Source organism: Ciona intestinalis, chromosome 11 (genome assembly GCF_000224145.3).
Source record: "Ciona intestinalis chromosome 11, KH, whole genome shotgun sequence".
Taxonomy (NCBI): Eukaryota; Metazoa; Chordata; class Ascidiacea; order Phlebobranchia; family Cionidae; genus Ciona; species Ciona intestinalis.
Window position 1 is genome coordinate 989,613 of NC_020176.2, and position 12,731 is coordinate 1,002,343.

Here is a 12,731-nt window from a genome sequence, read left to right on the forward strand (position 1 = left end):
TAAACGTTAAATTATATTTATGAGTGCATTTGTCGGTTAGACATGTAACACCTATTTACGTTATATTAATAGCCATCTTAAAAAATCAAGTTAGTGTAAACCCCCGCATATGTATATATAATACTCTGGGGTAAATGGAATACCGTTAGAACCCAAATATTCAATTTCCTAAATGGTGTTATAAAATTTAAAACGCTTTTTTAAAGTCTTAGGGATATGGGTATATATTTCTGTAAATACTGTATTTGTTTACTAATGAACGAAAAAAAGAAGGAAAGTGTGTCTCATCGTACCCCACTCTAACAAACTGTCTGTTCTTAGCTCTATGTATATACCATGTGCAATAGCTTTTACACCGTAAGTGGCGCCGCTATTTAACTATAGTATATATTTTATTGTGGCCTATATACACATTAACGTTTCGTCCGTTGTTTTCTCGGTATATCGTATCTTTATTATTTGTTTCGTATTCAATGAGATAAATTATTATTCCATGTCAACACAAACGCACTTTTATCCGTGTCTGCTTTTCCATCAGGCGACATAGCATTGGTCACAGCATCCGATATCAAACTTTGTAACGCATCTTGTGTGAGGGTTGTAGCTGCTACAGGTTGATGTCTACTCATATTCTTGCTTTACACTGTGTTTATTACAATGCGTCCTCGTTGACTAGATTGTCAAGTAAGGTTCATTCTGTTTCAAGGCTCAAAAATTGGACTCTGAAATTTTATTTGCCGACTCTTGTCTACAAGACAAATCATATGTACGTTAAATCAAATCTATTTGAGAAACCTTTCAACGCCATTATCTGCTGTGAAATTTGCTAACTGTATTTTTTGCTGTGAAATAACTAACTGCGTTTACTACAGTTCAAGTTTTGAAACTGTAAGGATGTTTTTGATTAGAGCATCAAACATGAGTGTTTGGATATTGATTGGTTATGTTAGACACTTGTATTTATTAAGTGCCATTATACCACATGGAATTTAATATTAAGTTGTATTTATTTTATTTTAAATCAAGTTTAAATGTAAAGTTAAAACAACAGAAACACCAGTACAGAAAATATGATTGTACCAAAACAATGGCAAAGTATTTACGAAGGAATAACAAGTTATATACAAAGCGGTTTAGTAATTGCGCACATATAGGAAATACACACGCAGTTCAGATCTCAGTTGGAATTTTTTTATAGTTTTCAATAAATTGAATTTGTAGCTAAAATGCCCTTATCATAATCCATCCAACCACGTGATTGCACATGCTAATAATGTTTTAATGTGCGCAACGCAGTGAGCGCAGTACCACATGCGCAGTCCTATATGTGCGCAGTTACAATACAATCGTTCGCAAACATGATCCAACCAAGATAGCTACGTATGTCTGCAAGCATTGCGCATTCAAATGCGTTGAATATTTACACTTTGCATTTCATGCATCGCTGGTTACGTTGGTCAGTTGGCTATAAGTGTTTATACGGCAGGTGGGGTAAGATGGCCCTCTTTTCATTCGATTTTATCGTCTCATTTGGTAATAAATTTATTTACAGAAAATTATTTACAGCAAGCAATATGTAACCATATCCTCTCGACTTTAAAATAGCGTTGTTAATTGTTTAAAACACGATTAGGAAATTTGGGACATTATATGCCAACCATATTCATCTTACCCCACACTACTATACACAACGAAACTTCTATGGGACCATATATCATAAACAACAACATGAACAACGTAAAACTAGTTAAATAACAAACTGAAGTGTTATTAGTATTATATATAATTTGTATGTAAACCATAACGATCTGCTCGTCTTCTGTGGTTGCTGTTGTAAGATCTTCCGTGTGCGCTGTTAACATCTGGTTTAGTGTTTCAGTAATGCCTTCTTGAAGCTCTGATTCGCCTCTGCTGTTGGTAGATACAAAGAGAAAGGCAAATGCCGATGACTTGCAAGGCGGCAAGGCCAAAGCAAGCTGATATGAGATAGTATAAAGTCTGTCCTTCGCTGCCGAACATTACGGCTACACATCCTTGCGTGTTAATGTTCACAATATCCGCTTGTTCGCCACAATAACAAACTCCGTCCGGCGATCTGTTTTCGGACAATGTTTCGTTGCCGCTAGACGACGCGAGAGAGCTCTTACAGCAACTACTGGGCACGGAACTGAAGTTGTCTCCTCTTGCTCTTGTAATGATGCCGTTACATTGCTCTGTGTTATCTCGCCATGTAGTATTAAACCATTCTGTGTAGGAATACACTCCGCAACACTGGAGGTCTATTTGTGCTTTATCCATCAATGCTTGATTTGAACTAAAAAATAAAGAAAATGTAAATAAGGGGACACCCGGATTTGAACCAGGGACCTCTCGATCTGCAGTCGAATGCTCTACCACTGAGCTATATCCCCTCACGATTTCTGATGTCCTATAACAGGTATTCGAGTATTGCCTCGAACCATTCATACGTCACAATTATAGGAGTCACGCCGTAATTATACAAACAAACGAACCGGATAAAGGCCTCACGATTGTGCCGATGAATACTGAACAATGTAATGGCTGGCGACAACAAGGGTATAATGAGCGCTACAGTTTCCACCAGTAATTAAATTTATGCATACTGTTTATATTTGGCCATAACTTTTTCTTTTCTGTGCCAAACAGCATGTTTACACAATATATTAAAACACGAAACGTTAAGACTACGCGCAAACGACCCGCCTATACTGCCTACAGCTAAATACACAAGTTTTGTTTAACATTTTGGTTTCTTGCCATCATTTGTACACATTAATTGACTTCGGACAAAATCTGTAGCAGAATATATATAATATGCGATCACAGATGTGTTAGAATAACTATCGTCCCGCCACGCGGGCCTAAATAAGGCATTCATTGTAACATTGATTGATTGATTCGTTTGTGAATATGCAGCAACGCTCAGTAATACACGTATTAAATCAGAACTATATTCATAGAATATACAGTGGAGTTGGGGAAGATGGGACATATTTTCCTTTTATTTTTTCGTCCCACTTAGTAGTAAACAAAGACTTAAAGAATTATAAAAACTATATCCCCACGACTTCCATAGACCGTTGCTAATTGTTTAAAACATAATCAGAATATTTGGATATTGTGTGCTATACAAGTGTCCAATCTTCCCCCACCCTATTACTGCATCTCAGCTTTTCAAAACTCACCTGTAATAGTTTTGCATGGTTTGTCGGAACCCAACTTCAAACGAATCTCGTATTTGGTTGATATATATGATTGAGAGTATCCCCCCAGCTATTTCGACAAGGAAAATAACACCAAGCAAACAGCCATACGTATTCACCATGCATTTATTATCTGCATCGGAATATGGTTGATAAAAATTAAGGTTTAGTTAAATTTCATGTTTAGACTAATATATACTAAAATATATTCTATTCGTTTTCTAAAAAGTATAAATAATTTCATATATCAATTTAAGTTAGGTCTATATATGGAAACGAAAAATATACGCAATATAGCAGTCGTTATACACAACTTTAAACGGTACTGTTTCGGTATAGAGTCATAAAAATGCGTTTATTAACCAAGCATGATGTACGGGGTTTTTATATGAAATAATTAAAATTTGCAGACAATTTCACTCATAACCCGATGGCACGTTAATTTAAAACTGTCAAGGCAAAAAAACTCCAATCGTACCATAAACGACATTACGCTAAGAAACTAAGAATGAGAGCCAGGTTTGGCCAATCACCCCAAAAGACACAGTATCTTATTCTATTGGCTTTTGCTTTACCACAACACACGTTCATAGCTTACTTTTGAACGCCGATACAAATCCAAACAACCCAGATATTATAATGAATCCACCACTTGCGCATAGGACGATAGGGGTCATCGAAAGGTCAACCATGGGTGTCAGTTTGTTGTATTCGCTCAACGTCATCTAGGTTAATAATGGTCTATTATTACGTAGATAATGTAGGTTTTTACGTAAAGGCATGCTAATATTTTAGGTGGGGTAAGATGGTTTATGTTTTATACTCTGCTATCGTAGCAAACAAAGATCATTCAGAGAATTGTATCACCGTATCCTAGCGGCTCTAAAATAGCGTTGTTAATTGTTATAAAGATTACGTCATACAGTATATTATGTGTTAACAGTGTGTATGTTACTCCACAGTAGTATATATGTGTGAGTCGTAAGGGGGATATAGCTCAGTGGTAGAGCATTCGACTGCAGATCGAGAGGTCCCTGGTTCAATTCCGGGTGTCCCCTTCTTTTAATTTTAGTTTGCTTTGAATCTGCGTTACTATGTAGTTATCATTCTAATTATAATTCTTTATACTTGCCCATTTATTACACACATGAATATAGGTATGGCAGACTAGCTTTTTTCATTTATTCTAACGTTAACTTCGTGTTCAATAAACTTCGTGCGGAACTAATGAAATATGGTCAGCAGGGGCATAATTGTGTTTTGTTAACATAAAACAGCAATGTTATTTCAAACGGTTGATGTAATACAAATATAAATAAAACATCGTCGAATAAAATGTATAGTAGGGTGGGGAAAGATGGGACACCTTTTTATTCCATTTTCTTGTTCGATTTGGCAGTAAACAATGAATTATAAACCTTATCCTGACGACTCCCATGGACCGTTGTTAATTGTTTAAAACCCTATTAGGATATTTAAATATTATGTGCTAAATGTGTCCCGTCTTTTCCCATAATACTATATATCGTTAGCACATATAATATCGAATATTTCCCTAGCTAGAAGTTGGTTGGTTGATCTTGTAACGAAACGTAAATGTATGGCCGACCATATATTTCATTCGTTCCGCACGAAGTTTATTGAACACATATAGTTAACATTAGAATAAACCGAACAAGTAACGAAACGTAAATGTATAGCCGACCATATATTTCATTCGTTCCGCACGAAGTTTATTGAACACATATAGTTAACATTAGAATAAACCGAACAAGTAACGAAACGTAAATGTATAGCCGACCATATATTTCATTCGTTCCGCACGAAGTTTATTGAACACACACATATAGTTAACATTAGAATAAACCGAACAAAGCTAGTTAGTCACACCTTTATTCAAGTGTATAACAAAGGGAATAACAAAGGGAAGTATAATGAATTGTGATAACGAATAATAAGTATACAGTAATGTAAATTCAAAGCAAACTGAAATCAAAAGAAGGGGACACCCGGATTTGAACCAGGGACCTCTCGATCTGCAGTCGAATGCTCTACCACTGAGCTATATCCCCGCACATCGGTTCGTGTTGAAACAGCGAACAGGTGAAACTCGCTCTTGCCGCGACATCGTGTTTAAGTTCGGAGTGTTTAACCAGAGGTTTAACTTTATTTGTTGATAATTACGATCTTGTAAGAAAATCAATTACTGAAGACCTATATTATTGAGTGACAATACCCACAGAATTACGTATACCGAGATACTTCATAAATTTATAACGATCTTTTTGGGTCTAAAATTATAAGCTTTTTGAACACAACCCCTTTATGGGTAAACGCCCCAGTTTCACCCCGAACCAAGTTACTTCATGCTTCACTGAACTTGCGGAAGATCATTTCTGCTTGATGCTAGAGTCGCTATTGTTAGTGAGTTGATAAAATCTCTTTGTGTCCTGGGGGTATCAATACCACCGTAGACAGATAGGATTTCAATGTTATAAGCCTCTGACAGTTCCGGGTTACAAACGAACACGATATAGCGGATAATGGCTCATGTTTTATATTATTTTATCATCCCATTTGGCAGTTAACAAAGAATATTTACAGAATTTTATAACCGTATCCCCACAACTCTAAAATGGCGTTGTTGATTGTTTAAAACACGATTAGAAAACATAGGCTATTATGTGCTAACGGCCGGGTATCCATCTTACCCCACACTAATATATAGAAAAAAAATAAATTTATCAAGGTCACACTGAAATCTGGCAACACTGTTAAACAGCCACGCGTGTAAACTTACAACGCTCACTATCCATTACAGTGTAATTACCTTAACACAATAGAGACGTAACGAGTGCCAAATAAATATACGAAACAATTAGTCACGCGTCCTGGTCCTAATAAGTCGCCATTTATTGCAAATTCTTTATAAATCATCGCAGTTGTGTTATGTTACAAAACACATGTATGACGTAATCTAAATTTTTGCCTGATTTTTAACCGCGTGGGCTACATACGAAAATTTCCTTCAGGTATGCCAACTATTTAGGGCAAGTCACTTCCGCTCGGAATTTCCGGGCGAATGACCGCACGAAGTAAATATAATGATTGTTGGTTTTAATATAACTTATTAAAAATCACAGCAAAGAGACGATATCGTGATGTTAAAATAATAACAGACAGTCAAACAATCGTGTAATGACAAACACAGCCAACGCATTTTACAATCGTAGTAGAGTAGTAGACCGTCAGAACATCAACGATATATTTGTATCGGGATCTCAAGTGATCCTCAGCCAGCGTTCATACACTCAACTCACCAAAGCGTAAATTCCAGTTGCCAGAAAGACGACCCCAGTGCATAAGAACAACACAGTAAATATGACAAGAAGGATTTTAAGACATGACAGAATCCGGTAACTCTTGGCAGACGAAGCCATTGTGATTCAAATTAAAAAATCCTAATTACCCCTATACCACCGATAAACATAAAACATTGTAAAATATTGCACGCATCTAGCTACAGCACTATACGCGCTGGGCTATACCTATAAAACGTTGCCATTATTCTGCGATACATTAAATTTAAGTTAAAACCGCCGTTATATACATTAGCTTCCAGGTTCTTGCGCCGTGTATATTTATTTAACCCTCGCTTAAAAACCTTACTAGACAGAAGCTCGTACTTCGTTGACTTCATGTTTTACCAATTAGGGGCCACTTCTTCACCTTTCAAACCTAACAACAGCAGTAGGCTTTGCTATGGTCACGGTTCGTTTGCTACTGTGGGCTTACCCGTAGAGAAAAAATCAAAGAGTTTCTTTTCAGTATTGCGTAAACAGAATTTTCTTTGCTGAAGTTAAAGCCTCTGGCGTAGCGTTAGCGAAGATCGGCGTAACAAATTACGTTATTCGGTTAAAACAACGTGATGTATATAAAAGACAATGTTATATTTTATTTAAATTCCTTTCGATACCGTTTCCCCTATTTATAAAATATGTGGGTTTAGCAGCCACGCATTTGTTTGACACTTTCACTCAAGTAGTTTTTACCCCTATAGCATGCGTGACTGTCGCTTTGCTGTTAATTCCTTTCTCCACGCTGAACCACTTTCGTTACTGTATTCGAATATATTAACTAATGAAGTTTATGTTATTCAAACGACTGCCTAATTATGGGAATTCTGATGAGTTAAATGACTGTTTGCTGCGAAGTGAGAATTAATTTGCTTGCACACATCATAACAAACGTTACAAAAAGTATCGCCGTAGGGATGTGTCTGCTTTATCTCTTAACACGGAATGCGATAAACCAAATTCTATACACACAAACCAAGATTAATTACTCTGTTATTCTTTACGATATTACCGAAATGAAAAATGAGCTTTTACTGAAATGTTTCTATGTTAACGAATGTTTCAATGTCTTGCTATTTACCAAGAGATTATTTAACGATTATTGTGTATCTTATGCGAAATGTATTTATATGGAAACTGATAAATTAGAACGGTTACTTGGGTTTGACAAATTATCCTTTTACTTTATCTTTATGTAAAAACATAGAAGCGTAGTAGGGGACCGTTCGTGTTTTAAACAATTAACAACGGTATATGGAAGTCGCAAGAATATGGTTTTATAATTTTTTAAATGTTCGTTGTTCACAAGTAAACGGGACGATAAAATAGAATTAAAAGGTGTCCCATATTCCCCACCCTATACTGCATACTACACATAATTTTATTTATCTGAAAGAAGAACTTTAATTAATTAAAATATTTAATGAAATATTATTTACAATGTAAATGACAGTCCCCAAAGCATGGTATGGATAAAGGCTACTTTTAAAGGTTATACCAGATAAAAAGTTCGACTGTTTAACCCAAAACACAGGTGTTCAGTAATCGCCTCGTTGTCTTTTAAAACGTTATTTACCATCAATATCTTGGACGTTAAATCAGTGAATGTCTAAATGTTGCCCTCGTCATATAACCTATGCCAAACCTGTCAAGGATTTTGTGTGGTTTTATTTCAATTAGTTTAAGCTTTACTCTTTGCTGCCGTCCAGCGGTCAATCATTTGTTTGCGAAAGTTTACTATGAGCCTTTACAATTTGTATGACGTTTAATGAAACGCTCGAAACGATTGAAAATTATTAACATAGTTTATACACAAATAAAAGTAAGCAAGAATGGATTAGTAGTTTTTAATGCGAAGTTACATATAATACTGCTCGTTTCATTACTGTAGTTCAGTTTCACCAAAACTTGTGTTAAAATCGTAAAACGATTTTTTTGTGAAGCAGGAGCATAGAAATAATGTCTTATTTTAAAAAAAACGTTTCAGCTGCGTATATGTGCTGAAACCATTAAATAAACGAAGGTATACGCGTTGTATATATGCTGTTGCTGCTATAGGCGTACTATAAGCCCAACAAAGCTCTTCCGGTAATTTATTACTTGTGACACAAAAATTCACCCTCTAAAGGTCGTATTCATCAGGACAAATTGCCAGAACGGGTTCTATTGGATTTATACACGCGTTATGTGTGATATACATGCACTTTATATCATCTGATTGCTATACTGTGACGATGAAAAATCGATGGGGTTTTCGAAATCCTCAGGCTGTCCAATGCCGCTTGTCGAACCCCTTAGCCCCTGGCTTGGGTCAGAATAATTGCTACGTCGGTTCCGCTTGATGATTATGACGTATACCAACCAACCAACCACTATAGCGCCAACAACGGCAAGAAAGATGACAACAATATAGACACCAACCTCTGTTGTAAACATATTGGAGTTATTGCCGGAATAAACGCATACAGTGTATAAAAATTAAATACATGACAATTCATAAACCTGGACAGAGAAAAAAATGCTGGAATTGATATGTTTTTATTGAGTTTTACACTCTATAGAAGAAACACGCGAAGTTGTAACCATATGTTGGTGCAGAGATATTTAAACACCATATTGTGTTTCGAAGACATTTAATCGGAGTGGTAATATTAATTAAAACTAGTATGGGAAGGTAGGAATGTAGCTTTAGTTTGAAACCGTTGCAAAATTAATGTAATTTTTCCATTTCTAACTTACGTGGATTTGGTACTTTGGAACCTGTGACGTCGTCTTTTCCCTGGTCAGTTGTTAGCCTTGCCGGAGCAGCTGTATTAATATAGAACTGTGATTAGTGTATATGCGGTTCAAAGGCGAATATATACGTAAACAGTATACTATAACCTACATAGATGTAGGTTCAACAACTAGACAAAAGCCATGATCACATACTAACTTTGGACAGGGCTATTGTAGGATATACCAGCAAGAAGACAAATATAACTTTATTTTAAATTCGGTTTCAAAGTGGTCGTTTAAAGACATAAACATTAGCAGGCTTAATAGTGAACATGAGAAACATCTAATACCGGTTATACAAGATTACGTATACGCTATACCTGACAGATTGACCACTCAAGAGACATCGTCTTTTTAAACGTTTGCATAAACATTGACCTACCGTGTGCGGTACTAGTTATTGTTGCACTTTGATTTTGCGTCGTAGTTATAGAATTTAATGGAAAGGTTACGTTCCCGAAGACTGCTGGTGACGTCACGGAAATGTTGATGACGTAATTGGTGCTTGTCACATCTTCGGTTGATGCAACTAAACAAAAATCAATGTTTAAAATGTTGTGGTGTATAATTATGTAGGCCAATATAATCTTTTGCATTAAGGGGTTCATTTAATTTGGCTAAAGTTGGCCCGTTCCCCCAAGAAACCCAGATATAGCGGTCTATTTATTCCCTGAAACTGTAATTTTATCAATGTTTCCATATGTATACACTCGTGCTATACTTACCTTGTGTATAGAAGTAAATAATAAGTAGCAGTCTGACAATCAAATTCATCTTAAAACCTGTACTTAACTGTATCACGATATTAAATAGACTCTACGATAAAGCCCACTGTTTCAACAAGTATTTTGGCTAAATTAAACGAATGCAGTGAAGAAATTATCTCATACTGTTTTATTTCGACGTGTTTAAATAAGTTTAGCGGTCTAGCGAACTGTAGACACGCCAGCCACAAAACAGCTCCGGGCGATTTACAATGCTGGCACCTTTTACTTTGTGCATTTCAAACTGTTACGGATTACTACAATGTACAAGTATATTACAAATAAACCTATCAGTTCTGACTTTCGTTAAAGCTGACGTTCTAACATAGTACACCTAAAACTTTTACATACGCTGGTTCTAACATAGGCTGATCTGATACAATATCTTTATATTTATCTGACACAATATACAAAGCCTACGGGCAACTAGAATTTGTTATGAATTAACGAAACATTACCCCGCTTTGTTATTCAAACTAAAACAAATTGAAACACCTTTGTATTTATGACTGCACAATTTATTTCCTTTACATTCAATGTTATGTCACACGGGAAAAACTAAGTCGCAAAAATTTGCATGCTTGATCTCCAGAAAGTAGCGATGATTTAAATGTGATACAAATCAATAACTTTAGCATAAGTGCTTTTATAATTACACTTATGTAAAATTGACTGGTCGTTTAGCTGGAGTCGACCATTGGGCCAATAAAAAGGTCCCACAATCGTTGAGATGACAGGAATTAAAGCAAAGGTAAAGGAGAGCAGAAACTGAACTTGGTTGTTGCATATATAGATCTGGTTGTTGCAATAGTTTGAAATGTGGTATAGTGGCGTGAATAAAACAATATAGCGTAGTTGATTATATTATAGATTTCTACGGGTCTAGATAACAGATATCGGCTTGTCGAGAAGGTTTGCTAATATTAACCCTGTAGATTTATTTACTCCCCGTTGTTCGCCAAAATTTCGTGTTCGCTGGAATAACTTCGGGTAACCTCCGACACGAATAGAAAGCTTGTAACATTGATTACTGTTTCAAAAGCTTAAACAATTAATTCGTGAAGGCGTTTGACGCAAAGTCACTAGTTTGAACTTTATTTCAATTTATTTAACCATTTAAAAACTTGTTTAAGCGATTTTTGGGTATTGCTTAATTTTGGTAGACCAGTCATTCGTTTGCTCAAAGATGAAATAAAAGTAGGTAATTTTGACAGTTATATGATAACAATAAAAGTATCTATGCATTTTGTATTTTATTATCGTTTTGTTAACCACAGTTGTGAAATAGAATGTTTTCATAAAGTTAACCTGTTTTGGTTTATCAACACATGACAACCATGGCTCTACGAATAATATCAAAGCTTGGCAAATTCCCAAAAGCTTTCCAGCCCAGTAGATCCGTTTCTTCAACTAGTGTATTGGCATCTTACAAGTATGTGAATCAGAAATATGACGAACCCACACTCAGAAATATTGTGGACACAAACGCGAATGCTATTTTCGCAACTGAGTTACTACGTGGCTTTGGCATGGTGCTTGCTAAATCAATGAGTGAGCCAGCTACCATTAACTACCCCTTTGAAAAAGGCCCCCTAAGCCCCAGGTTTCGTGGAGAACATGCTTTACGAAGGTACCCATCTGGTGAAGAGAGGTGTATTGCTTGTAAACTTTGCGAAGCGATTTGTCCAGCTCAAGCTATTACAATCGAGGCCGAAGAGAGAGCTGACGGCAGCAGAAGAACAACCAGGTGAGATTGTTTGATGTTAACTATATTTTGCTGTTGTTGATACAAGCATAATGTAATATATAACCCAAGTAAATAGCTATATGCCAGCATTTGCAATGATATCTAATGTGTGCAAACTCTTATTTGTGCATATTAGTACGTTCCTTGATTTGTTCTCCCACATACACAAGCATCCTTTAAAACAGAGATTCCCAAATTTCTTCTGCATGTTTTTTTTATCTAGTATAACCAATAATACCTGGTGTGTATAGCTGCCCCATCGTGCACAATATTTCATAATTATAATATATATATTTTATATTTACTCCTTAAGATATGACATTGACATGACAAAATGCATTTACTGTGGCTTCTGCCAAGAAGCTTGCCCTGTTGATGCAATCGTGGAAGGTCCTAACTTTGAGTATTCAACTGATACTCATGAGGAGTTGCTTTACAACAAGGAGAAACTTCTGGATAATGGAGACAAATGGGAAACAGAAATTGCCGCCAACATTGAGGCCGATTACTTGTATCGATAAAGTTCAAAATATTTATTTCTGTCAAAAATATTGTTGGTGTCTTGCATTGTAATATTTCAAGATATCTCTTTCACATAAATTGATCAATAAAGTTTTTCTCTTTTGACTTTATTTGAAATAAAAAAGTTATACAAAACAAAAGTAAAATCAGTTTTAGGGTAAAATAGGAATGGTAAATATGCAATTACCTGCAGTTTCTATAGCAGTTAACTTCAAAAACTAGATAAGCAGTTAACTTTAAAAGTTTAAATTTATGTTACTTCCACAGCAAGGTGTACTGCAGTTGCTTTAGCATTGTGGGGCCACCATATATTTGTTTGTTTTTATTTGTGCAATGCTAA

At 35.7% G+C, this 12,731-nt stretch overlaps 3 protein-coding genes, 1 long non-coding RNA gene and 3 other non-coding genes across 7 annotated transcripts; 3 read left to right on the top strand and 4 right to left on the bottom strand.

The window, feature by feature from the left end:
* The first annotated feature begins 121 nt into the window (after positions 1–121).
* On the top strand, positions 122–1,176 carry LOC113474667. Its single transcript, XR_003396355.1, has 2 exons — positions 122–357; positions 539–1,176. It is a non-coding gene; the product is annotated as an uncharacterized LOC113474667 (long non-coding RNA).
* Positions 989–6,727, bottom strand: LOC104266189 (CD63 antigen-like). The gene is made up of 4 exons (XM_009861820.3): positions 6,545–6,727; positions 3,823–3,949; positions 3,207–3,357; positions 989–2,314 (listed from the first exon to the last, which is right to left on the bottom strand). The coding sequence occupies exons 1-4, from the start codon at positions 6,662–6,664 to the stop codon at positions 1,876–1,878; spliced, it is 837 nt and encodes a 278-aa protein (XP_009860122.2). The 5' UTR covers positions 6,665–6,727; the 3' UTR covers positions 989–1,875.
* trnac-gca lies at positions 2,340–2,411 on the bottom strand. Its single transcript has one exon. It is a non-coding gene; the product is annotated as a tRNA-Cys (tRNA).
* Positions 4,211–4,282, top strand: trnac-gca. The gene has a single exon. It is a non-coding gene; the product is annotated as a tRNA-Cys (tRNA).
* On the bottom strand, positions 5,225–5,296 carry trnac-gca. Its single transcript has one exon. It is a non-coding gene; the product is annotated as a tRNA-Cys (tRNA).
* Positions 6,728–8,331: 1,604 nt separating the features above from the next.
* LOC100186404 lies at positions 8,332–10,279 on the bottom strand. Its single transcript, XM_002131872.5, has 4 exons — positions 10,084–10,279; positions 9,741–9,887; positions 9,320–9,388; positions 8,332–9,003 (listed from the first exon to the last, which is right to left on the bottom strand). The coding sequence occupies exons 1-4, from the start codon at positions 10,130–10,132 to the stop codon at positions 8,786–8,788; spliced, it is 483 nt and encodes a 160-aa protein (XP_002131908.1). The 5' UTR covers positions 10,133–10,279; the 3' UTR covers positions 8,332–8,785.
* A 994-nt stretch (positions 10,280–11,273) lies between these two features.
* On the top strand, positions 11,274–12,517 carry LOC100184026 (NADH-ubiquinone oxidoreductase subunit 8). The gene is made up of 2 exons (XM_002131876.5): positions 11,274–11,869; positions 12,183–12,517. The coding sequence occupies exons 1-2, from the start codon at positions 11,451–11,453 to the stop codon at positions 12,388–12,390; spliced, it is 627 nt and encodes a 208-aa protein (XP_002131912.1). The 5' UTR covers positions 11,274–11,450; the 3' UTR covers positions 12,391–12,517.
* Positions 12,518–12,731: the final 214 nt, after the last annotated feature.

What these genes read in the sequence shown, in the direction of transcription:
- LOC104266189 (XM_009861820.3), bottom strand. Translation starts at nt 6,664, where the DNA reads ATGGCTTCGTCTGCCAAGAGTTACCGGATTCTGTCATGTCTTAAAATC. An exon ending in CAACTGGAATTTACGCTTTG is followed by an intron (nt 3,950 to 6,544) that starts GTGAGTTGAGTG and finishes TTATTAACCTAG; the next exon opens with ATGACGTTGAGCGAATACAA. An exon ending in ATTTGTATCGGCGTTCAAAA is followed by an intron (nt 3,358 to 3,822) that starts GTAAGCTATGAA and finishes ATTCCGATGCAG; the next exon opens with ATAATAAATGCATGGTGAAT.
- LOC100186404 (XM_002131872.5), bottom strand. Translation starts at nt 10,132, where the DNA reads ATGAATTTGATTGTCAGACTGCTACTTATTATTTACTTCTATACACAA. An exon ending in TATTTACTTCTATACACAAG is followed by an intron (nt 9,888 to 10,083) that starts GTAAGTATAGCA and finishes ATTTTTGTTTAG; the next exon opens with TTGCATCAACCGAAGATGTG. An exon ending in AATAACTAGTACCGCACACG is followed by an intron (nt 9,389 to 9,740) that starts GTAGGTCAATGT and finishes ATATTAATACAG; the next exon opens with CTGCTCCGGCAAGGCTAACA.
- LOC100184026 (XM_002131876.5), top strand. Translation starts at nt 11,451, where the DNA reads ATGACAACCATGGCTCTACGAATAATATCAAAGCTTGGCAAATTCCCA. An exon ending in GGCAGCAGAAGAACAACCAG is followed by an intron (nt 11,870 to 12,182) that starts GTGAGATTGTTT and finishes TTACTCCTTAAG; the next exon opens with ATATGACATTGACATGACAA.